Source organism: Pan paniscus, chromosome 13 (assembly GCF_029289425.2).
Source record: "Pan paniscus chromosome 13, NHGRI_mPanPan1-v2.0_pri, whole genome shotgun sequence".
NCBI classification, from domain to species: Eukaryota; Metazoa; Chordata; class Mammalia; order Primates; family Hominidae; genus Pan; species Pan paniscus.
The window spans coordinates 21,426,916-21,452,898 of NC_073262.2; the positions used below are offsets into that span (position 1 = coordinate 21,426,916).

Below are 25,983 nucleotides of genomic sequence, written 5' to 3' on the forward strand. Positions count from 1 at the left end.
TGCTTTCCTTGTAAACATCAAATCTAACAACCTAAGTGGTGGGGTGTTTCCTGGGTTTCCCCAGAGCTTAGGCAAAGCCCTGTGTAAACCATTTAACTTCCATAGTCATCAGCCCAGTCATGCCCAGTACTCATGCCCACACTGTTTCTTCTTTGTCCCTCACTGGTCATTCTGTGCTCACCAACCAACTCCTGGTGCCTAACTTTGCTTCTTGGGCACTTTGATCCCAGCAGGGGTACCCTGATGAGGAAAGAACGCAGATCCACTCTGGGGAAGAGATGATCTGGCAGTCCGTGCTGTACAATAACTCTGGGTGCATTTGTTTATTGTCTCCAAGAGACTGAGTGTCCCAGAGTATGCTGATAAGTCCAATGTCCAAGTCTGCGAAGAAAAAGTTGATAGAAGTCTCTCCCGTGGGGGTTCGATGTGTGCCTGGAATCTGTGGGGTCCTGATGCCTCCATCTGTCTCGAGGGAGGACTTGACTTTGGAAAGGGAGCCCCTACAGAAAGGCCACCCTCAGAGGTCCCATCTACACCATTCTCCACCTCTCTGGTACCACCTCTAAATACAGAAACACCTTCAAAAAACTCACGTGGGTTAAGTTTCCCATATACAGACACGTTTAGAAGAAAGTTTCCCATATATAGACATATTTAGGAAAGATACCAGTTCCTCCTTGTTTCACTCATCGCTTCAAGCACAGCCAGCCCACCCCTGCATTCCCCCTTAGATGCTGGGTGTCCCCGATGGGGCTGCTGACAGGCCCTTTCTTCAGTTGCAGGGTGAACATCATACCTGTGACCCTTCCTCACCCAAGGGGAAGGCAAGGAGGAAAGACTCAGGGCAGGGCGGGGAAACTCTTTGGCTCCCAGCCGGCTCACACTAAAATGCGGTAAACAAGGTCTGTGTTGCAATCGGGCGCCTGAGAGGAGGTCAAGGAGGTTGAATGCTGGGCTGGGGCTCAAGGCAGAGCAGGGCAGGGCGCGGGGAGCCCTAGCTGGAGGGAAAGGAACCAGCCTGGAAAGGTCTGGAATCAGGAAAACCATGGGGTGGGGGCTGGGAGAAGAGGAAGACCTGGTTGGTAAAGGCGGGGCAGCGGGAGGAGAGGAGAGGGAAGAGGCCATGGGCCACAGACAAGGCAAGACCTGGAGAGGTCAGAAGTACAAGGCACGGGCGGCAGGGAGGGTGGGTCATCCTGGCACCATGCAGCTTTAAAGCTACCCAGTGAGCTTCAAGGGGCTGCTCCTTGCCAACTCCCTGCTATTACCTCTGGGTGTTTGGAGTGTGTCTGCCCCACCTCGTCCCTCCCACCTTCCAACTCCTCAAAAGAGAAACTTCCAGCACTGGGAACTACCCCCAAGACTAAATCTCCGCACAGGGGAGTCGCCTCTCATATCTAAGTTTCCCTGGGAGCAGGGACCGCGCAAACTTAGAGCCCCCTGGAAACTGGATGGTAAAGATCATGAGTTATTTGGACTTATGCATATGCCAGCCGGGATGGTGCACCTGACACCTTATGCACATTTATTGCTTCATGGGATCCTCTCAACACCAGGAGGGAGATGCTTCCCATTTGACAGAAAAGTGAGGAGCACAGAGGGGAAGTATTTGCTCAGAATGCGTTAGAAGCCTGGTTCTTCTGTAAGCAAACCTTATTGACCAACCTGTATTTAGGGACTGGGCATGGAGTGGTGAAAGAAGGAAAAAGTCCCAGCCCTCATGGCGCCCATGATATTTTAGAGAGGGAAAGGGACAATCCAGGAAATAGACAAATAGCCACTTTCAGCTAGTGATCAAGAATTTACAAAGGTAAAAGAGTGGCAAGTGGGCGGTGGGGTGTTACTCTGGCTTGGAAAGTCAGGAGATGCCCCTGAAAAGGCCCTGCAGACACTCAGGGGAAGGTCTTGGCAAGAAGGTCGGGGGCTGGGGGGCCAGGAACCAAAGCTTCCTGAGCCTTGGAAAAGAGGGATGGGAAGATGCTTGAAGGGACAGAGGAAGTGAGAGTGAAGGCTGTTCCACAGGCATCCAGGCTAGAGAGGAGGGGATCTGGGGTGGGCTGAAGCCGGGCAGGCACTGGAGGGGCAGAGAGGAGAGGATGGAGTATATGGAGGGCGTGAGGGCAAAGAGAGCAGGAGGATGTGGAGCCTGAACTACCGAGGCCTGGGAGAGAGCAGAAATGGAGAGGTAGGTTTGGACTCTAAAACTCAAGCACTTTACCATTGACAGGGACTTTGTCTTTTTCTTCTTTGTCCCTCATTGGTCAGGACAGTTGTGACTACATAGTAGGTATTCAATCACTTCATTCATTTAGTCAATGAATATTTATTGAGAACCTACTACATGCCTGGCTCTGTCGTAGGCACCAGGGATACACTGGTGAACAGGACAATGTCCTTGGCCTCTTGGAGCTTACATTAAAAGGGGGAGAGAGGACAAGTAAATATGTGTATGTGGGCAGAAGAGAAAAGAGAATGGGGGGGCTGTTTTAGATGTGGGGGTCGTCGTAGGCCTCTCTGATAAGGTGACATCTGAGCCCAGACTTTAAAGAAGTGAGCTGGTGAGTCTTAAATGGGAGTATCTGGAGGAAGAACATTTCAGGCAGAAGCAGCAGCAAGTACAAAGGCCCCGAGATGAAAGAGTGTTTGTTGACTGAACAACAGATCTAGTGCTTGTTGACTGAATGATCACGAATTGTGTCCCTACCAATACACTTGAAACTCTCTAAGGAACATGCCTGGATCTTCCTCATCAGACAAGAGTGGTCAGAGGGGTGGGAAGGAGCCACTTCCTGCCTTTCTTTAAGCCATTCCTCTTTCCCCAGCCCTGGCCAGGCCTAGAAGCAGGGGTCAGGGAGGGTCAGGTGCCGAGTCTGTCACAATCTGGAGAAAGGGCAGAGAAAGTCAAAGAATAGGCAGGCTCCATGCTGTCCCACAGCCCAGTACTCACGCCCATGCTGTTTCTGCTTTTAACACCTGGGGGTCCACCCGGTAATCCAACCCCCACCTCTGCCCCTGCCATGTCCCCCCTCACACTAAAACTCCCTACTTCTCTGGACATTCTTCTCCTGGTGCGGTATTTTTCTCTGCAGGGTTTAAGGGAAAGCTTCTTCACCCTCTGAAGTTTCAATGAAAAATAAACTCACAAAAGGCACATTAAATGGAGAAAAGGTATATACATTAATTCAAGGTGTACACCCCGGGAGAATCACGGAGTATGCCCACCCCTCAGCAGTGCTCAGAAGCTTCTATACTATCCTGGCAGAACAGGTGATGGGAGAGGAGAGAAGAGGAATTCTGTAGAGGGGCTAGCCGAATGGATCAGGGAATAGAGATTAACTTGCCGGGTGTGGTCACATTCTCAGTCCTACAGGGAGGAGAAGAAACACAATTGTTCCTTTTGCTGGGTCTGGATGTTAGGCAGATAAAGGAACTTCAGTTTCATCCTGTGTTTTGGGAGAGACGGTGAGGGGAGGGAAGGTCAGAGAGACCTTGAGGCTTTTTCAGTTGTGTATGTCAAAGCGCCATGCTTTGGGACTTCTGACCCCAATACCTCTGGCTATCTCACCAGGATTTGAGAGGGCTGTGGATGCTGCCACTCCCCGCACCACCCCAACCCCCTAAGCCAGGGAGGTACCAGGAGACTCCAGGTCTTAGAGTCTCAGCTCAGATTCCACCCAGATTCTGGTCATATTCCCAGTCCTCATGTGAGCATAAGATGATCAGAACTGGATAGTCACTTCCTCCTTATTATTCTTAAGTCATTTCTGCTTCTCCAACTATCTTGCTGACAAGACATGTTGCTCTAAATTCTACTGATTCAAGACTTTTCTATTCTTACCAACAAAGCATAACAGGCTGTGAGAAACATGCCTGACCACACACGAAACTGGAGAAGGCAAACAGTGGGTGCAGATGACCCGACCTGACTGTTCTTCTGATTTTAATTCCAGGCACTTCCCTCTTGGCCAGGTGAGATGCTGTGATCCAGAAGGTCTCTCCCACAGGGCATTCTTAGGGCTCAGTGAAAGGATACCCCCGCAACAGGACAGGTCTTCCTTTCCCATGTGGGCTCTTTATCCAGAACCCAGAGCTGCAGAGAGTCTGGCTTCTGGGACCCTTGACTGGGGAGAAAGCAGGTGGGGGCCACGGAGGGAAGGCTCCAGAGCAGAGAGGCACCAGGCTGGCTGAGCCTGGGCAGCTGCCCTTTGCCTTAGCTCAGTGGTTCTCAAAGCCTGGCCCCCAGGCCAGCAGCACCAACATCACTTGAGGCCACTCAGCCAGAAACTCTGCAGTGGGGCCTCGCAATCTGTTTTAACAAACCTTCCAGGTGACTCTGGTGCAGAATGGTGGCAAGAACTCAAACCTGGACTAGGCCTGCTGGGTAAGTGGAGTCCCAGCTCTCCAGTGGACTCAATGTGGGTGGCCTGGGCCAAGCCCTCCTGTGCCTAGGCCATTTCTCCGTTTGTCAAGCCCCAGGACTGGGGTAAAGGATTTGACAAGGTCTGTTGGGCAGGGATGGAATCAGATGAATATCTAAGTGGAAGATATACAGACAATTGTAACTAGCCCTCTTTCTCACATGGCTCTAAAGGGGAAAACAGATGAGTGCAGTTGCTTTGTCTTTGGGTAAAGTCACCAGGAGCTGCCTGCCTGAGTGAACGAGACAATTTAATGTATGCCATTTAGTGAGGGGCCTTGTTTTACCACCACATTTGAGGATGGGCGGAGGGAAGCCTTTCTGTTGGAATTTGTGGCCCTTGGACACTCCTCCCACCTCCACCCTTTTTGGCGGTAAAAGCTTTTAGGTGCTGCCTCTTTAAGAACTCAGATCCGGCCGGATGCGGTGGCTCATGCCTGTAATCCTAGCACTTTGGAAGGCCGAGATCGGTGGATCACCTGAGGTCAGGAGTTCGAGACCAGCCTGACCAACATGGTGAAACCCCCGTCTCTACTAAAAAATACAAATTAGCAGGGCTTGATGGGGCGCGCTTGTAATCCCAGCTACTCGGGAGGCTGAGGCAGGAGAACCGCTTGAACGGGTTTGAACCCAGGAGGCGAAGGTTGCAGTGAGCCGTGATCGCGTCATTGCACTCCAGCCTGGGCGACAAGCGCTAGACAACGTCCAAAAAAAAAAAAAAAAAGGAAAGAAAAAAAAGAGAGAGACCTCAGTTCCCATCGAGGTGGAGAAAAAATAACCACATTTGTTTGGCATATTTGCATTTTTAATAGTCCCTGAGGAGCTCAGGAGGAAACAGGGTTTTACATCCCCTTTTAGGGACGCAAGTAGGATTGCCCCAAAAGGTTCCACTCCGTTCACACTTAGCGAGGGCCCGGCAAGAGCCCCACCTTTCACATTCATTGTTTCCCTTACTAACCGAGGCTCCGAGACGCTAAACAAGCAGCCCAAGGTCACACCGCAGAGTGAGGGCAGCAGAGCCTCTGCGCGTGCCTCCTCCCTTCGGACCCTGCCGCGTTCCCAGAGGCTGGACTCAGCAAGCTGGAACAGGAATCGAACCCTCAGGCCCTCGTCGCCGTCCCAGCCCTCGAGGAATCTGCGCCCCAGGCGAAGCTGTCCTCGGAGGTTCGGGAGCGTCGGAGTGACTTCCCGATCCTTTCCCCTGGGACCCAAGGGATCCCTCCCCCCAAGTGCCGGGTCCTCCCCGCGGCTCCCCAGGGGCTCCTCCGGCCGCCCTTGCTGACTCAGCGTAATCCGAGCAGCGGAGGGCGGCGGGGTTGGCGGAGCCCGCCCAGGGTTAATTGCCGAGCTTTGAACGCCCCCTCCCGCCCCGCCCGCCTCCAGCAGCCGCCCCGCCCCCGCGGAGAGGTCCCGGGCTGGCGCCAGCGGCCACAGCCGAGCAGCTGGAGCGATCGAGGCTGCAGCGCGGCCGCCGGGCGCAGCATGACTGCCGTCGGCGTGCAGGTAGCCGGCGCCTGGCGGGGCGCTGACCCGGGGTGCTGCCCCGCCGTGGGAGGTTGGGGGTGGGAGGACGGGGGGAGGGGCGTACCCACCGCGTGCTCCAGCGTCGGGCTGGGGGTGCGAGCGCCCCCCGTGCCCGCCCCCTGTTGCAAACCTGGGTCCGGAGGAGGCTGGGCAGGGAGCAACCTCGGGGGGCCTGCCTGCCTCACATAGCTGCTCCCGGGGCGCGGACTCCGGCTGCTTCTGCTCGCGGCCTTGCAAGCACCCGAGGCTCCCAAACTTCATTTGGAAAGATTTTTCTTCTGTTTGGTGTCACCAGTGACTTACTGGTCAGTTTACCATAAGGGTCCCCCTTTGTGAGAAATGAGGCGCGTCTGGGGTGGAGGGACAGAATCGACTTGCAAAGTGAGGCTTATGTAACAGAGGATGCGTCTCTTGGGAAGTTAGACCTTTCTGGGGGTGGAGGTTAGGAAGACCGTCTCCCTCCCGAAAGCTGCGTTTGGGGTGCTGGGCTGGGGGTGGACTTGCTGAGGCGCGCGGACACCTCAGGGAAAGGCTCTGGCGAGGGAAGAAGCCCGTGTCTCCGAAGATTTGGCTTCTCCTTAGCGTAGTGCAAGATGTTTATGTTGGCTAAGAACCTACACATTCCTACCCGCTCCCTCGGGCCTGCTGCTCCCCAAAGGGAAGTCCGTGGGTGGCGGTACCGCTGCCCAGCGGGCGAACTTCCTTTCCGCGCAACTCGCCCGCTGCAGAGTCTATCCGCTGGACTGTCTCCAGGATTAGAGAGGCCCGTTGACTTCGTGTACAAACGCTCAGCCACAACACTGACCTAGTAGACACCGTTCTGCCCATTTTATAGATGAGGTAACCGAGACTCAGAAGTAAGGTGCCCTCCGTGGCTGGCCAAGGAACAGAATCAAGATTCAAACCCAGGGCTTTCTGGCTCCAAATCCCACTGGCTCCTCCTGCCTTTACCTAACGGGAGAAACCCCACCCACAGGACACCCCCAAAACCTCTATAGCCAGGACCTAGGCACCTGGGCGAAGCCGGGCGTGGGGCGCAGGGAATTCCTCCCCTTTGTTCTGGGGGATGTCTGGAATCCCGGCCAGGCAGCATGGTGGGACAGACCAGGTGCGGTCCCTCCCCTCTAGGAGCTTACAGCCCATGTAGGGAGAGAGACTTGGAAACAGGGCATGGGGGAGCGAATGTTAAATTAAGAGGTGCAAAAGTTGCCAGACGGGGAAGAGGAGGAAGCCTGGTAGCAAGGTGAGAGCTCAGCTGGGGAGGCCACAGGCTCCAGGTGAAGGGCGGGTGCTCCGGCCGCTTCGGGATGATAACTCTTCATCCCCACAACCATGACTTGCCAGGGGGCAAACACAGGTAGGAAGCAAGTTCTGGGTCATGCAGGCAGCGGTGGGCCAGGCTGCGGCTGAGAGGAGCGGAGGCAGGCCGGCTCATCAGGAGGCTGTGAACTTCCAGGATGTTGACGATGGCGATGGCCTCACCTGGGTAGGGGCAGAGTGGGTGATGAGGGGGAGCAAATATGGGAGACATGTTGGGGATGTGCGGAATGAGTTGGGAGGAGCTTAATTTGTCTACCTGGGGGTGCTTTGGTTAAGGGGAACACATGAGGCCCTGGGTTATAGGAGGAAGACCATGACATTGGACTCAGTAGCCCAGTAGTGTCAAGTGACCCTATTCTATAGGTCACTAGAAATCATGCAAGGTTACAGATGAAAAAGGAAAATGCTTACATTTTTAGCAGAGCAGTTAAGCCCCAGAGAGATTTAAGTGATTGCCTAAAAGTACCCTGCAGGGCTCCTCTAGGTCAGGGGCAGGACTTGACCTCCCCCCTCCCTTCTTTTCCACTGCACACCTGTCCAGCTGCCCTCCAGTAGCCATTTCAGGCCCTGCATCACTGAAAGCTGGCGGAGGTGCCGGGTGGTTAGGAATGAAGACTCTATATGTGTTATTATTGTTATTAATATTAATAGCTACCATGAGTTGGGAGCGGCCCGTGTACCATGCATCTTTATATACAGGATCTCATTTGATTCCTGGGAGTTTCAGTGGTGGCCAGAGAGTTTAAATGAAGCCCTACTTTGGGGCAGGAGCGGGAGGAAACTAGATGAGGTCAGCTGTCTCCACTTTCTGATCCTGACGTGACATCTAAGGGCCTGGAGATTAAAGTCCAGTCTGCCTAGGACAGGTAGGGCTGGAGAAGGGACAGGACGTGCCTGTTTTCCAGCCAGCATGCTGTCTCGGGTTAAAAGGTTTCTGGGTCCTGTGATTTGTTCTCTGCCTGTGGTGCTCCTCCTTTTTAGGACCATTTATCATTCTCTAGGGACCTTGTAACCTTGCCAGGTGCCTTCATGGCTACGACTTTCCTGCAAGTGTCATTAACTTCATTTTCTAGATGAGGAAACAAGGGCTCAGGAAGTTAAGAAACTGCCCAAGGACAAACACCTCTAATGGTTTGTGGAGTAGACACAGGTTTTCAAAGTTTCCTTTGGTTTCTTTCTTACCGGTAGATTTTTTTTTTTTTTGTAATAAAATGCAATACAGACTCCTGGACCCCCAATGTCCCAAGCAGGTACAGGGCTCAGTTGAAGTGAGGAAGGGGATGCAGAGCCAGCCTGCTCAGCTTCCCTGCCCACCCGGCTTCAGCACTGGAAGCCCCACCAGGAGCAAGGGGACACAGTTTGAGAACCACAGCCCATACTCTTAGCTCCATGTTTTTGACCGCACCCAGGCTGCCTTCATCTCAGCTAGGACCCAGGCTGGTCCCAGCTCTGGCATGGCCCTTGAGGCATCCCTCTGCACGCACCTTTTCCTCACCAAGAGGGCATGGGGCACAGGGAATTCCTCCCCTTTGTTCTGGGACATGTCTGGAATCCTGGCCAGGCAGCGTGCTGGGACAGACCAAGTGCGGTCCCTCCCGTCCAGGAGCTTACAGCCCATGTAGGGAGGGCTGTAAGGGCTCAGTACTGAGCCCCTAGCACAAAGGCCCTGGCCTTAGAAGGCCCTAGTCAGTATTTATTCGCTGAACGGATTCCACCTCCTGCGTATCATACAATTGTCTGGGCAGCCGTAACAAGCTTCATTGTGCTTTAGGTGAGTGATCTCAGGCAAGTTACCTGCGCTCTGCATAGTTTCCTTCTCTGTACACCCACCATGGAGCTTCCTACTTTATCAACCTCATAGGTTTAAGAATAAAATAGGATCCTACTTAAGGCAGAGGTGCTGAAAGCAAACTGCATCCTTATTCCTGTATCACTGGGGTTGAAATTAGCGGTAGCTCCTGTGTCTGGGGCATGTGAGCAGATACTCTTGCTGGGCTCTTTGACCACAGGAGTCTCCCAGAAGCAGGGCTTTATTTTATGTCTCACACAGAGAGGAGTGGCCCAGATCTGCCTCAGGAAGCCTCCATTTGCCCATGGCATAGGACACACCCCATGTTCCTCACTGCTCCATTCTCCTGGGTCCTAGCAGTGACCGTCATGCGTGCCTGTTTTGCATACCTCCCAAACCGAGGTGTAACCTGGGCAGCTTCTAGACACACTGCAAAGCAGGTCATTTAATGTATGACTGTGCAGGAGACTCAGTTTAAAGGAGCTTCAGACGGAAGTGACAGTGGTTGCAAATGACCTTTGACTTATCTCACAGCTCTCCCTTGAGCACCCACTGAATGCCCAGGTATTGGGCACACAGCAGTGCCTAAACACAGAATGTGGTGGTGTAGGGGTAGGGGGCGGCCTTCCCAGAGCACACAGTGTTGGAATGAGACAGAAATAATATGTAACTACAAACTGTCCTCAGAATGGTGAAGAATTTGAACAGGTGCCTGACACAGAATACCAGGAGGGGCCTGACTCTGGGTTGAGTGGGCAGGAAAGCACTCTCTGTGGAGGAGACTTTAAGCTGAGACATGAAGAATGGAGAAGAGGTGTTGTCCTGGAGGGGTGGCAGGAGCTGCAGAAGAGCCACTACAGGCTTAAGGGCCAGTCATCTGAGGAAAGAAAGTTCTAGACATGGGGAGAGGGGAGTGTGCTGGGAGCTGAGGTTGGGTGGGGAGGCGGAGCGGATTGTGAGAGGCTTGTGGGCTGTGTAAAGAGTTCCTGGAGTCTTTCTTTTGCTTCCTGGGTCAGGGCTTGGGTGCAGTGCCCGGGTGGTGTCCTTGAACTGTGAGATGAGACACCTCACTGGACACCTAGCCTGGCTTGCCAGGAGACCGGGGTGGGGGCCCCTCCTTCCAGGGCTGAACCGGAAGTGGAGGAGAGCTGCAATGGCCTTCCCATGCCCAGAAACTGCAGGAGCAGACAATGGGGTTGGCAAGCTCTGGGTAGGGTACGGGCCGCACAGGTCTGAGGGCAAGATGCAAACGTCACTTTCAGTACCAAGAAAAACGAGGCAATAATCTAGAGTCCTGGGCTGAACGTGGACAGCTCCCGAATCATCAGGTGGGTGGGGATTAGGACAAAATTGTGTATCCTGGGGAGATGGAGGGAAACAGAACCGTGTATTGGTGTGCTAATGTCTCAGTGCTTGGTACAACCCTGGCAACTCTGCCAGGCCGTATTCTTGTTTTATGTACAAAGAAACCGAGGCAGGCTGCATGCTCAAGGTCATGGGATGCAGGCACGACAGGTTTTCTGAACTCAGAACTGACTCAGATTTGCCAGTTGGTTTGGACTTCTCACCCACTCTGAAGATCACAAAAGAAAGAAAGGTCAGGGAACTCTTAGTGCCTGGTGAATACTGGATGGTAAATGCTCACAGGTCTGGAAGGGAGGAAGGGTTCCCCCCAAACGGTGGGTCTGGTCTGTTCCGGGCTTCACAGGAGACCAAGCAGAGAATAAGACAGTGCGGAGCAGGATGGAGGGCTCAGGGGTCTTCCCTGCAGAGGTACTGGGGGCGTGGCAGGGCTGTGGCTGACAGGGTGCTTCCTACGGTTTTTTCCAGGCCCAGAGGCCTTTGGGCCAAAGGCAGCCCCGCCGGTCCTTCTTTGAATCCTTCATCCGGACCCTCATCATCACGTGTGTGGCCCTGGCTGTGGTCCTGTCCTCGGTCTCCATTTGTGATGGGCACTGGCTCCTGGCTGAGGACCGCCTCTTCGGGCTCTGGCACTTCTGCACCACCACCAACCAGAGTGTGCCGATCTGCTTCAGAGACCTGGGCCAGGCCCATGTGCCCGGGCTGGCCGTGGGCATGGGCCTGGTGCGCAGCGTGGGCGCCTTGGCCGTGGTGGCCGCCATTTTTGGCCTGGAGTTCCTCATGGTGTCCCAGTTGTGCGAGGACAAACACTCACAGTGCAAGTGGGTCATGGGTTCCATCCTCCTCCTGGTCTCTTTCGTCCTCTCCTCCGGCGGGCTCCTGGGTTTTGTGATCCTCCTCAGGAACCAAGTCACACTCATCGGCTTCACCCTAATGTTTTGGTGCGAATTCACTGCCTCCTTCCTCCTCTTCCTGAACGCCATCAGCGGCCTTCACATCAACAGCATCACCCATCCCTGGGAATGACCATGGAAATTTTAGGCCCCCTCCAGGGACATCAGATTCTACAAGAAAATATGGTCGAAATGGGACTTTTCCAGCATGTGGCCTCTGGTGGGGCTGGGTTAGACAAGGGCCTTGAAACGGCTGCCTGTTTGCCAATAACTTGTGGGCGGTCAGCCAGAAATGGCCGGGGGGCCTCTGCACCTGGTCTGCAGGGCCAGAGGCCAGGAGGGTGCCTCAGTGCCACCAGCTGCACAGGCTTAGCCAGATGTTGATTTTAGAGGAAGAAAAAAACATTTTAAAACTCCTTCTTGAATTTTCTTCCCTGGACTGGAATACAGTTGGAAGCACAGGGGTAACTGGTACCTGAGCTAGCTGCACAGCCAAGGATAGTTCATGCCTGTTTCATTGACACGTGCTGGGATAGGGGCTGCAGAATCCCTGGGGCTCCCAGGGTTGTTAAGAATGGATCATTCTTCCAGCTAAGGGTCCAATCTGTGCCTAGGACTTTCTTTCACCAGCTCAAAGGGCCTTCGTATGTATGTCCCTGGCTTCAGCTTTGGTCATGCCAAAGAGGCAGAGTTCAGGATTCCCTCAGAATGCCCTGCACACAGTAGGTTTTCAAACCATTTGACTCGGTTTGCCTCCCTGCCCGTTGTTTGAACCTTACAAACCCTGGATAACCCCATCTTCTAGCAGCTGGCTGTCCCCTCTGGGAGCTCTGCCTATCCGAACCCTACCTTAAGGTGGGTTTCCTTCCGAGAAGAGTTCTTGAGCAAGCCCTCCCAGGAAGGCCCACCTGACTGCTAATACACAGCCCTCCCCAAGGCCCGTGTGTGCATGTGTCTGTCTTTTGTGAGGGTTAGACAGCCTTAGGGCACCATTTTTAATCCCAGAACACATTTCAAAGAGCACGTATCTAGACCTGCTGGACTCTGCAGGGGGTGAGGGGGAACAGCGAGAGCTTGGGTAATGATTAACACCCATGCTGGGGATGCATGGAGGTGAAGGGGGCCAGGAACCAGTGGAGATTTCCATCCTTGCCAGCACGTCTGTACTTCTGTTCATTAAAGTGCTCCCTTTCTAGTCCTTTTTCTGCCCAGAAGTAGGTGATGTTATTGCCCTCAGCCCATTTCATTCTACACTGATTCCTTCCTGTTCCCTCACCTGTTGAATTCTGGCTCCCAGCAATTGCATGGGTTTTTGGTCTCTGCCCTGGTCTTGTCACTGCTGCAGGTTCCTTTCCTGGTCTGGGCTGAGTGCCTATGCCTACCTCTATTGTGATGTTTTAAATTTTTTATTCCAGGATGCATGGAGTCATGAAGCGGTCTGCTTTGTAGGATATAAGGCAATGGGCTTTAAGGTTGAACCACCAAGGTGCCCAGAGTCCATGGAGATCATCCCGGAAAGGTTTCCATGAACTGCTCAGTTTTACAGAGTACGGAGCTCATCAACCACACAGGCGGCATCTTAGCCTGGGAAATGGGAACCTGGAGCAATCTACAAGTTGCAAAGGGGATGTGTAACCCCCTTGTTTCTTCACGGGGAGGGGATGTATGGAGGTGGGGAGTCAGGGCCCAGAGAGGGATGCACTTGTCCAGGGTCACCCAAAGCCGGGAGTAGAGCTGACCCACCCACCAGCAGGATGCCTTTTCCTTGACACGGAGGGGAGTTTCTCTACTTCCCTCCAGAACGCTACCCCCTGAGCACTAGTAGGTTTGGTTTTGCAGAAGCGTTCAAAAATGGAGTCCTTTTTCATCCTCACATGGGGGCAGGGAGTGCAGATATTCAAAGGAACCAAGAACGAGAGTTGAGGGTGAGACTGAAGTCCCCAGGAGCTTAGAGGGGCAGCAGATGGCCCCTGTCCTTCCCTGCCTGGGAGCAGGGAGAGCACAGACACAGCCCTGGAGCATGGGCATTTGAAGTCAAAGGCCCTGGACTGAACTTCCGCCACCTCTTTGCTTAGTAGCTTGGGCAAGTCACAGGGCTTTGGTGGACCTGTCTTCTATGAAATGGGATCATGCCCCATTTCCTGCTGTGTCTGCCTCAGGCTGAGGACATCTGTGTGGAAGAGCAGGAAAAATAGGGGTGTGCCCCTCACACCCTGTTGGGGATAGTAAAAAGGATTGGGGGCCCTGGGGCTTCCCTGGCCTCCATGGTGACTTTATCATATTATTTTAGCTGTTGTCCTGAAGGTTTGGGTGAGAGCTGCTAACCAGGTGAGTTACAGTAGGAGACAGACAGCATCCGCCAAGGGCAAACATTTCATGTTGGCTGGGCCTTCTGATCTGGTCCCTGAGTAACTGAGCTGGGGGACCAGGGAGGAGCCTGCCTCCTGCAGGAAGGCATTGGGAGCAGGCAAGAGCATACAGCCTCACCTTGTGTCAAGGCAAAAGGACGGACAAATATAGATTGAATCTCATCCCAGGCACCATTTATTTCCCTGTCCCTTTCTGGGACCCCTGAACTTCTCTTCCCAGAAGAGCAAACAAACCAAATTCCAGGCCCTTGTCCTGCCCCACAGTGCCCCACATCCCTTCGGAAGAGTCCAAGGCCTGGGGAGGGGCATCTTCAGCTGAAGGAGGACATAGGGTGTCTGCTGGGAAGACTGGCTGTCCCACAGCAGTGCCCAGCCTTCGCAGGACCTCTCTTGGTCTCTGTCCGTGGGTGACCCTGCTCCAGCCTCTCAGATGATGCTGGTCCTGCAGGTGCCCTGGCTCTGCTCCAAGTGGCTGGCCTTGGTGCTGTTGCTGAAGGAGGCCACGGGGTGCAGTGGGAACTCACGGAGGTGCCATTGCTGCCACTTCTTCTGAACCTCCAGCTGCACCTGCCCGGGAGACCAGCCATCAGCCCAGGAGGAGAGGACAGTTCTGTGCCTGGAGCCCTGCTCACTCCCGCAGTGACTCCACGCAGGCCCTGCCACTCCTGCCCAGCTGCCCTGTCCCCTAGCCTGCAGGCCACGCAGATTGACTGTTTCCAGCCCCAATGTCCAGTAGCTACTGAGGGTCCCCTCTCTCCTGGGCACGTGCACCTGCAATCTCATTACATCGTGTCTTAAAGAAAGGACCTGTGCACCTTGGGACAAGTGTGTGCCCTTGACATTACAAGAGCAGTGGTGGGGAAAGCTAGCTCCCTGGCCCCCAGGCTGAGAGGAAAAGAATCGCGGATTAAGCCAGAGGCTGAGTTCTCTGGAGGTCTGGGGCACTGACAGGGGCTACTGGGCAGAGGGCCAGCTTAGAGGAGGGTGTGGTCTGAAGGTGTGGGTAGGGCAAGACCTGACTCCACTCAGTGATGGGTCCCCAGTGATTTTAAGTGATTTAAGATGGGTCCCCACTTATTCCCATGAAGCCACCCAAGCTCAGAACTGATCTGGGAACTAGGGAGTTTCTCTTTGTAAATTTCCTTCACAATTCCCAGCTGCAGCAGCTGAACCTTTGAAGCTAGGCTTGATATTTGATTTTTGGGAAACATCAAAGATCACTCCCATACAAGTGCAACAAACCAGATAGATGGTCAGTAGTCACAGAAAGCCTTAGCTCATGTTAACCACATAGCTCTGTATGCCCAGAGCCTGGGGTCCTGACCCAAATGCTCCGTGTGAGGCTCGAGTCCTCAAAGTGAGTGTGCAGTCTCCCAAGGAGTCAGTGCTCATCTGGAGGTCCCTAAGGATTGAGCTGCAGACAGTTCTGAGTCACCCATTTTACATATGGGCAGACTGAGGCCCAGAACAGGGCAGTGACTGAGACCGCCCATTAAGCAAGCAGCATGGCAGTCAGGAACCTGGGTTCTGCCCAACTTTCCTCCTGCATTTGCTGAACAGATCAACATCGGCACCAGGAGTGCTTGTTAAAAAACACTTTCTCAGACCCCAGTCCAGACCTACAGAATTTATTTCTGTGGAATGAGAAACTAGGAACAGGGTCCAGCCATGGTTTTAACAAGCCTTCCAGGTGATTCTGTTGCTCCCATTAAGCAAATTCAGACTCCTAAAAGAACTGGCCAAGCCACCTGCCACCAGACCCAGGACTCCCTCTGACCCTTTCCATCCCCCTTCCTACCACGCCTCCCAGGTAGCTCCTTCTGACCCGGAAACCAATGGCTAGGAGCTCTGCTGGGTACCTGGGTGACCCAAGACTACTCACCTCCCCGTTGAGGAAGCAGTAGAGGACGGCCACCACCAGTCCCTGCCAGAAGAAGAGAGGTAGCAGGGTTAGCACAGGTGCTCAGCATGCGGCTTGAACCAGCTGGCCAGCTGCACCCTCCCCAGGTCTCTTAATCACCAGCTACAGGCTCATTTCCCCACCTCTCTTGCCTCACTGGGAATTAGGCTACCTCTTGCGGGCTGCCCACGGTGGCCCTGGCTGTGCTGGCTCATCCAGCATAAACTGTGAACTCCTTGCAGCCAAGGGTAGGCTCCCTTTTGAACACATATGGTGTCAGGGACAGGTCAGTAGGGGCTGCTAACCCAGCCAGCCGGGATCAGGAAGCTCACCTGGGAGCCACAGGGATGGGTGGCACCTGAAGTCCACCCACTCTGCCAGGAGGAGTGCAGGCTGCCCAGGGTGAGACCCTGGGCCCTGTGTGGTCTTATTTCAAAATAACCTGGAAATCTGAATATGTTTAAATGTAGATAACTGATTCAAATTGAAAAACAAATGTGTAGGCAGAACAAACTATGTACAGGTCCCGGCCAGCCAGTGGTGAGCAGGGTTGGAGCTCCCTGCTTAATGGACAGGTGGGTGCACCTCCATGCTCAGTTTTCTGTTCCCTGGTGTGGCAAGGTCTGTGCCTGTAAGACCCTCCCTCCCTGGTATTTGGAGCTCCTGATTTCCTGATGGTGCCCCCAGTATCTTGGTGTGGAGCTCTGTCAGGGGAGGGACTCCAGGCTGGGGCGCCTGCTTGGAGCCTAAGAGGCCTCCAGATCAGCAGGAAGCAGTGTCTCTGCGGCACATTTGCCCTGCTCCTCTCCTTTCTCAGGGACCCACCTCAGGCCACCCTTCTCTCCCTTACGGGCCTGCCCTCCCCACACAGAGGCCTGACCTCAGATGGCCCAACTCCTCCTCCCTAGTCCCACCCAGGCCTGCCTATAGCTACTTATGATATTGGAAAGGAACCTCGAAGGGTGATGAATCAGCTCATCGATGGTGGGCTTAACATGTACAACTTCTCAGGGATGTTGGCATTTTAAAAAGAGTTAGTGGCGAAGCTGGAAGGGTTTGCTTTAGAATTTCAGGTATCAATGACTGCTACATAGACTGGGGACTATTTGAGGGGCAGAAACACTCAGGGCATCGGTTTCCAAGTTTTTCTGCACATTAGAATCACCTGGGACCTTTTATCCAGGTCGCACTCCCCAGATCCCAGCAGCTGGGGGCATCAGCAGCTTTTAAAGATCCCCACACAGTTCCAAAAAACGGGCATCATGGTCCTGGAACTACTGTCAGAGAGGGAGTAAAAGGCACTTCAAGGCAGGCTTTGAAATGAAACAGACTTGGATCGGAGCACAGCTAGGCCTGAGTAATTGTAGGTCCCAGGTGCTTCATTTAACCTCGCCAAAGCCCTCGGAGGCAGGTGGGAGGATCTTCACCTCACAAGCGAGGGAACTGAGGCACGGAGGGGTTCAGGCATGCCTGGAGCTCTGTGTGCTTGGCCCAGAGCCACGAGCAGGCCAAGGATGCTGCCCGTTGCATGGGCTAGGGTTGCCTGGCCTCCGCTGCCCTAGGGTCCAGGGACACATTTTCACTGTTCAGGGGAGGGAGTTAGCTGTGCTCCAGTGTATATAGGGCAGGCCTCACACAAGCCAGCAAGTTTACTAATTTCCACCGTGATTCTGCGATCATTAAGAATGAAGACTTTGAAGAATTTTAATGACATGAAGAAATGTTCATGATGGGCATGATAGAGAATTAAACAAAACAAGCAAGATACAAAACCATACACATCATGATCCCAATTATGTGTGTGTATCTTTGTGGAAAGAAAAGAAACGGAAGTAAACACACCAACATTTTAACAGAAGTTATTTCTGGGTTATGACGTTCTAGATTTTTTTTCTTACTATTTTTCTTTTTTTGAAAAACTTTTCCTTATTTCCCAAATTATTCACAATAAGCAAGCATTATTTATACAATTAGAAAGAGTGAATACATATTTTTTTTTGGAGACGGAGTCTCACTCTGTCACCCAGGCTGGAGTGCAGTGGCGCGATCTCGGCTCACTGCAACCTCTGCCTCCCAGGTTCAAGCAATTCTCTTGCCTCAGCCTCCCGAGTAACTGGGACTACAGGCACACACCGCCATGCCTGGCTAATTTTTTGTATTTTAGTAGAGACAGGCTTTCACCATGTTGCCCAGGCTGGTCTCGAACTCCTGAGCTCAGGCAATTCGCCTGCCTCGGCCTCCCAAAGTGCTAGGATTACAGGCGTGAGCCCCCGCGCCCGGCCATAAATACATTTTTAAAGAGTATATGACAGTGATGGTGTTATTACAATTGTATGTGTTCTTCTTTAAGCCCCGTCTTTTAGAAATGCATACTAAACTCTTTGCAGATGAAATAACATGATGTTTTGAATTTACTTAAAAAGATAGGGGTAGTAGGTAGGGACGGAGATGAAACAAGACAGGCCATGAGTGGATACTGCTGAGGCTGGGGATAGGTAATGGGATTCATTGTCCTATTCTCTTCACTTTTGTATATGAAAAACATTTTCTCATATGTGTGTGTATATATAAGAATATATATACATATTCTTATATATATATATACATATGTATATATACATATGTATATACATATATTCATATGAATATGAATATATACACATATATACATATGTATATACATATATTCATATGAATATGAATATATACACATATATACATATGAATATATACATATATACATATGAATATATATACACATATATACGTATGAATATATATACACATATATACGTATGAATATATATACACATATATACGTATGAATATATATACACATATATACGTATGAATATATATACACATATATATACGTATGAATATATATACACATATATACATATGAATATATATACATATATGCATATGAATATATATTCATATGTATGTATAAAACTTTAAAAGATCCTTTTTCTTCATCAACATTCGTATGAGAACATCAGGAAAGTGCTTTTGATTTTCTCTTGGCAAGACATTTTCCCAGAGAAGTAGTCCACAGTCCCAACCATTAGCCCCAACTCTGAGGGACAGGAAGTCCCCATCCATGGCCAGGCAGACCCGGGTCCAAGCTCTCAGCATGGTCCCTTTTCTGAGCCAGGTCAAGTCCTTCCACCCGACTGGTCCTCAAATCCTCTACCTGCTAGATGGGCCATTGTGTGCCCAGCCTCCCTGGACGTTACAAGAGCAGTGGTGAGGAAAGCTAGCTCCCTGGCCCCCAGGCCCAGAGGAAAAGAATCCTGGATTAAGCCAGAGGCTGAGTTCTCTGAAGGTCTGGGGCACTGACAGGGGTTACTGGGTAGAGGGCCAGCTTAGGGGAGGGTGTGGTCTGAAGGTGTGGGTAGGGCAAGACCTGACTCCACTCAGTGATGTGTCCCCAGTGAGGCATCCTCCCTAGAACCTGTAAGTAACAGGAAGATCCTACCCTGAACAGAGCTCTAGGGATGAGGGGAGGGTTTGAACCCCTGCTCGCAGGCCGAGGCCACACCAGTGAAAGCTTGGCTGGACAATATCGCCCTACCGTGGAAATGTCGTTAAGGACTAAGTCCTTTAAAAAATACTACTGGGAGAATTTTGTCTCAGGCCCTAGAGCCTATAATCACTGGCTTCTCCCAGCCGTCAGTTTGATTTTGTCTTATGGATATGCGAAATTTTGAAACAATTGTTTTGTCTTTGCTTTGGCTACTGGGAAGCTCCCTATCATACTTATGACCCATCTCTCCCTCCTGTATAGAACTTTATCATATTTGTTTCTGTGTAGCAACCCAACCAGTTGTACATTCTTTTTTTCACTGATCCTTCATCTACTTATTTTTTGTCCTTTGTATGTTTTTCCCAAAAGCGACATTGCATTATTTTTGGAAGGAAATAGCTATGAGTAAATAAACAAATGGCATTGTGAAGTTTGGGATTCATGTTCAGGCTCCCTCTGCCCAAACATGTTTACTGTTGTTGTTTTTAAGTTCACAGCATCTTGTGGAATTAGTAGGTAAGTGCTTTTCCACCTCACTTTATTTTTTAAAGTTAGTTTTTAGTTTTAATAATTTGCATATGCACATGGTTTCAGAGAATCAAAGGATTCCTGTTACAGAACCAGCAGCCTCCTGACACCCCACCCTCACTTCCTGTTCCTCACATGCGACTGCTCCTTGAAACTCTCTTAACTGCTTCTAAAAAATATGCTGGTGTCGCCACTTGAGGAGTTTTCAGTCTAGGGCATTTTCTATGGACTTCCCAGCGTGAAGATGAGGACAGTGTTCTCTTCCAAACACCCGCCCCACACTCCCGCGAGGCTCATCTTCCCGCCCCAGTGTTTGATGACTCGGCCATCCGCGCTTACGTTATTTTGACCATGTATATGCTATTGAGAGTTGTACAATATAGTGTACTGGGGCTACTTTTCCTTTTTATTTTCCCTGAAGTCAGTCTGTCCGTCTTAGTTTTATCTCCCACCCCCATTTGACTGGTGGGGACCAGGGATCCCACTCAGGGACCTGTAGCACTGTGAGGTCCGACCCCTTCTTCCCCTGGGTCTCTGCCAGATAAGGCATCTGGCTCGCAGTCTCTACGCCCTCCACCTCTCCCTAAGGACACAGAGAACTCCTCTTTTCAGCTGGCAGCCCCAGTCCTGGAAGCTTACCTGGAATGAGCCAAGGGCCAGTTCAAAAAACAGCTGGATCTCCATAGCGTCCTCTGGGGAGAAGGCGAAGATGATGTAGTGGATGCCAAAGAGGGGGATCAGCAGGAGAGTGGACCTGGCCAGGCGCCTGGGGACACAGAAAGGCTGTAGCCTCCACTCTGCCTCCCTGCGCCCTTTCTCCTCCTGTGGGCACACAGCTGTGCCACTCCCCAGCTCGGGACTGACTGCTGAGGCTGGCTAGCAGTACCCCAAACTTTTTTGTTTTCATTTTTTATTTTGAAAATTTCTAACTCCCACATATCCATCACTCAGATACAACAATTTTTGACTCATGGCAAAGCCCCAAACTTTCTGATCATGCACCTCCATCAGTAAAAAGAAAATAAACGGTACCTACACCATTAACTTTATTTATAAATTACGTGCCTACATCACTGCTGCTCTACGTCTAACATCATACAAGCAAAGCCGGCTTTCTCATTTGCTAGATAATAAATATCTGTAGGGATAAATTCTTGTATTTTCTTCCCAGATTAGGGTTGCCAAACTTAGCAAATAAAAATACAGAATCCCCAGTTAAATCTGAATTTCAGATAAACAATGGACACCATGTGGGGGTATAAATATTGAAAAACGATTTGTTGTTTATCCAAAATTCAAATGTAACTGGGCATCCTGTATTTTACCTGGCAACTTTATCCCAGGTCCCCAGGAATCTGACACCAAGTAATCTGAGCCACTGTCAGATTCTCAAAACACGAAACACCATGGAGAAGGTCTCTGGGGGACACTAATTTGTCCTGTTTTTGTTTTGTTTTTTTCTTCTTTTTGAGACAGAGTCTTGCTGTGTTGTGCAGGCAGGAGTGTAGTGGCGCAATCTCGGCTCACTGCAACCTCTGCCTCCCAGGTTCAAGCGATTCTCCTATCTCAGCCTCCCGAGTAGCTGAGATTACAGGCGCCCTCCACCACGCCTGGCCAATTTTTGTATTTTTAGCAAAGACGAGGTTTCACCATCTTGACCAGGCTGGTCTCGAACTCCTGACCTCAAGTGATCTGCCCACCTTGGCCTCCCAAAGTGCTGGGATTATAGGTGTGAGCCACCGCGCCTGGACGCTAATTTGTCTTTAATATAATTTATGGGCTGAATTATGTCCACACCCACTGCCAAATTTTTACACTGAAGTCCTAGCCCCCAGTATCTCAGAATGTGACTGCATTTGGAGAAAGGTCTTGAAAGAGGAGGCTAAGTTACAACAAGGATGGAGTGGGGCCTAATCAAATCAACTGGTGTCCTTAGAAGAGGAAATATGGACACACAGAGGGACATCAGGGATGCCCACACACAGAGCAAAGACCCTGTGAGGACACAGCAAGAAATGCTTCAGAAGAAACCAAACCTGTCGACACCTTGATCTTGGACTTTCAGCCTCCAGAACTCTGAGAAAATACATATCAGCTGTTTAAGCCACCTAGTCTGTGATATTTTGTTATGGAAGCCCTAGAAAACGAACGTATTTCTCTTTAACATTTGAAAGGTCTTAAGTGTTTTTGGATCACGCACTTCCCTAAAATCTGATGAAACCGAAGGTCATCTTCCTCTGAAAATACACGTACTGTACCTACACACATTTGTGTGAATTTCAGTCTTTGAAGCCCATGTGGAGACTCCCTAGCCTTGCCCCGAGGATAAGATCTCTCTGCCGTCAGGCTTCCTGCCTGAGGTTTCTTGGTGTTTCCACCCCCATACAGTGTCTGAGGCTCTAAAATCAGACCATTCCCCGCAACCGCCCCCATGTACCTGGTAAACTTCTTACGACTGGGTCTACAACTTTTCCTCCATCTCCAATAGCTAGCACCAGTTAAGTAAACAGTAGGTGCTCAGTAAATGCTTGCTGACTGACCATGCCTCAGTCTTTGCCCTTCACTTACTTATAATGGCTGACTTCATTTCCTCTTGTTTCTTGGGTTCTAAGTTTTCTCATCAGGATTCTTAGAATGTTTATAAAAAGGATGAAATTAATCTGCAAAACACAAGGCAGAGGTGGGGCTGAAGGTATCTTGCTTTTCCAGCCACCTCTCCTGGCCCTGTCCCCTGGACCTGAGGGCAGAGAAGACACTGCAGACACCACAGCCAGGATGGCTCACCAGTGCTGCCGCTCCTCTCCATCCCCTCCCCACCCCCAGTCCTGGTGAAACACTGTCTAGAGTCCATGGCTGGAGGCAGCACTCCCTCCTGCCCCTGGGCTGCAGAAGCTCTAAGGTCTGCTTAGTTGCAAGGCAGATCACTCACCCTTGCAGAGCATTGGAAGCCCCTGGGGATATTGTTAAAATGCAGGTTTGGGGTGGACCTGAGATTCTGCATTTCTAACAAGCTCCCAGGTAATACAATGCCAAAGCTGACTGCCTTTACAGCAGTGGTTCTCAAAGTTTAGGGTACCCATTGCTGGGCTCTAACCCCACAGGTTATGGTTCAGTAAGTCTGGGGTGGGGCCGAAGAATTATTTTTAACAAGCTCCCAGGTGATGCTGAAGCTGCTGGTGTGAGGACCAGTTTGCAGCTCAATCGCCAGCTTCAAGAAGCCACCCTTGATTACTTCCCTTTCCTGATTCACTGTATTTAGGGATAATATTACTGTGTAAGAGCACTTAAAATATCTTTTTTTTCTTGTGAACTATGATTGGAAGAGAAAATATCTTAAAAGGTCAAATGCATGTGTCTGTCAAACATGTATGTGCCTCCTTATGTGCCAATTCAATTGTAACTTCCTGAAGGACAGGAGCGCAGTCTTTTTATTCATTTTGGTGTCCCCTCCCCCAACCCCAGTGCCCAGTGCCAACAACATTAGGAAGTTGCCCACATGGTAGCATCTCTCCCTCCCTCACACACCTGCTCCAGCCATTTTATAGAAGCAGGGATCAGTGGAATCACCCAGCCTCACACCCGCATTGTTCACACAAGCAGCCTGGGGCCTGGGAATGCTTGCCAAAAGACACAGGATTAGTGGCTGTCTAGGACTCCTGGCCCACCACTGCTTTTCGGGGAACCCTGCTTCTCTGCAACTTGTTTATGCATCTTGTTGTAAGCTGGCTATGCATGCTATCAACTCATTAAGGCTATTTAGTTTAATTTTGTTTGCCTTAGAGTTGTATTTAATTTAATAGGGAGCACTTGAAGACAAAAAAAAGAAGGAAGGAAGGAAGGAAAGAGGGAGGGAGGGAGGGAAGGAAGGAAGAAAGAAAGGGAGGGAGGGAGGGAGGGAAGGAAGGCAGGAAGGAAGGAAGAAAGAAAAAAGAAAGAAAGAAAAATAAATAAATAAATAAATAAATGGAGGGAAGGAAGGAAGGAAAGGAAGGAAGGAAGGAAGCAAGCAAGCAAGCAGAAAACAAGGAAAGAAAGAAAGTCTTTAAGTCCCCAAGAATGAGTCCATTTTTAAATAGTGGAATTCCAGGCCCCATGCTAGGTTGGTAGGGAGATATTTTGCATCAGGAGTGCTCATCCAACATCCTCAATTGCTGAATAAACCACAGTCCTCTGAAACCAGCCCTGGACACTGGAGCTGGCCGTCCTTCATCCAGGGTTGTCCTGGGCTGGGCTGTCCAAATCCCAGAATAACAGCAGGACTTGCTTAACTAAATGAGGAAACAGCCTCCAGCATGATATTATGAAGCCATGGCAAATCAGTTTATCAAGGAATTACACATGAAACAGGAAAGCTCACATCTATTGCTAAGTGAAAAACAAAAAACAAACAAAAAACAAAAAACCTAATTAAGGATTTTGAAAAAGAAAAGTATGTCTGCTCAAAGAAGAAGGAGGAAGGAAAACACATGGTCATAACATATATGTAGCTGGGAGAATGATGAATGATTTTTTTTTTCCTTTTTAAAAAATACATTTTGTGCCAGGCACAGTGGTTCACGCCTGCAATTTCTGCACTTTGGGAGGCTGAGGCAGGCAGATCACTCGAGTCCAGGAATTCAAGACCAGCCTGGGCAACACAGTGAAAACTCATCTCTACAAAAAATTAGCTAGGCGTGGTGGTGGGAGCCTTTAGTCCCAGCTACTCGGGAGGCTGATGTGGGAGGGTCACCTGAGCCCAGGAGGTGGAGGTTGCAGTGAGTCATGGGTTGCGCCACTGCGCTCCAGCCTGGGTGACAGAGTGAGACCCTGTCTCAAAAAGTAAAACCAAAACAAACATTTTGTATTTTGCATTTTTTGCTCAGATTATATAATTAAAAAAGAATAAAAGAAGGTTGTCATGGAATGGTCCTCTCCTCTCAACCAATCCCAAGATGCCACCCAGGCAGCTACTGGAAGAGAAGGGGCCCTGTCCTGTGCCCTCTCCCCCTACCCCACGCAGGTGAGCCTGCACAGGACACTCACTTTCAACAGGTTCTGCAGCCTTGGGCATCCCTGGGCTGTCCGTGTGGATGTTACTTCCAGCCAAGGGACTGCTTCCATCCATGAGATGATTCCTGCGTGTCCCCATGTGCCTTCCCTCCTCTGTCCCCCTATGCTGAACCATACCCATGGGCTGGGCTACAGGACTCTACCCTGGCACAGAGCAGAATCGCCTGGGGACCAGTACCCAGGCCTCTTGCCAGAAAAAGAAATGGAATCAATAGCTATCAGTATTTTCTAAAAGCTCCCAGGTGATTCAAAAGGGCCACCAGGGTTGACACCCGCAAGCTCCTGTCCAAGATGGTCACCCAGCATGTCTTCCCTGGGGCCGCCCCTCCAGGCCTAAGCCCACTCGCAGCACTGCAAAGTCCCAAGACCATGGCCCCACTGAGCTTCCCCGATCTGCACTCCCACCCTCTTCAGTGATCTCAGCTTAGCGACTCATCCCAGGTTAACAAGCAAATCCCTAGAAAAATGTTCAAGGCCCACAGGTCTGAGCCAGTGAAGGTGGAATTTCAGGCCAATGGGACCCAGCCAGTTTAGAACAAGGAGCTCTGCTCACCACACTTGAGCTGCTGCTTGTGGGAAAGAACCAGGTTCGCAGGCTCTTGCCTCCAGCTCAGCCCTCACTGCACTCCCACACATTCTGCAGGGGGCAGAGCTTTCACACCCCACGCTGCTCACCAACCTCACAAACACTGTGGTTTATACCTCCTGGCACCTGCAGGGAGCCCTGTCCTTCCACCCTCTGCCCAGCTAGGGAGAGGAGGGCCACTCACCAGGATGGAGAGGATCACAGGACCACGAATGATCCACCAGATGGATGCGTTGGCATTGATGTCCCAGCACCTAAGGGAGGGACAGCTGGGCATGGTTATGAGCGGGAGCTGTGGGAGCTGGGCTAACCAGCAAGGACATGTTCCCTGAGGTGGCCCTTGGTATGAAGGACCTGTGTTTGTGGCACTGAGCCCCTGCAGTGGTGTGCCCAGCACCATTAGAACCCCCCCTCCTGCCACCCAGGAGCAGTGCTGGGGCTGAGGGAGTGGCCACCTGTCTCCCTGTGAGAACCTGAGAGCCGGGAGACTCCCAGATCCAAAAGTTAGCTCACTGTCAGAATTCACCAGCGAGCACGGTGGCAAACTCAGCTACCAACAGAAGCCAGGAAGATGACATCAGTAAGAGAAGTGGTGGATGGCTGACATGTGACCTCAGGATCTGGGGACATCAGGCTTGGAGGGTACTGAGCAAACTGGGGAGCATGTGCCCTGTCCAAGACAGCCGCAGTTCTGCTCCAGCTTATTTTTGCCACAAG

The 25,983-nt window shown here is 51.2% G+C and overlaps 2 protein-coding genes across 2 annotated transcripts in view; one reads left to right on the top strand and one right to left on the bottom strand.

The window, feature by feature from the left end:
• The first annotated feature begins 4,667 nt into the window (after positions 1-4,667).
• Positions 4,668-12,503, top strand: TMEM37 (transmembrane protein 37). Its single transcript, XM_034953946.3, has 2 exons — positions 4,668-5,920; positions 10,881-12,503. The coding sequence occupies exons 1-2, from the start codon at positions 5,900-5,902 to the stop codon at positions 11,436-11,438; spliced, it is 579 nt and encodes a 192-aa protein (XP_034809837.1). The 5' UTR covers positions 4,668-5,899; the 3' UTR covers positions 11,439-12,503.
• Positions 12,504-12,556: 53 nt separating this feature from the next.
• SCTR (secretin receptor) overlaps positions 12,557-25,983 on the bottom strand; it is an 85,453-nt gene continuing 72,026 nt past the window's right edge. Inside the window, exons 9-13 of the mRNA XM_003819149.4 lie at positions 25,451-25,520; positions 22,200-22,291; positions 20,271-20,397; positions 15,557-15,598; positions 12,557-14,241 (exon numbers count right to left, since the gene is read on the bottom strand). Of these exons, the coding sequence (XP_003819197.2) occupies positions 14,101-14,241; positions 15,557-15,598; positions 20,271-20,397; positions 22,200-22,291; positions 25,451-25,520 (472 nt within the window). The 3' untranslated portion in view covers positions 12,557-14,100. The remainder of the gene's footprint in view (positions 14,242-15,556; positions 15,599-20,270; positions 20,398-22,199; positions 22,292-25,450; positions 25,521-25,983) is intronic.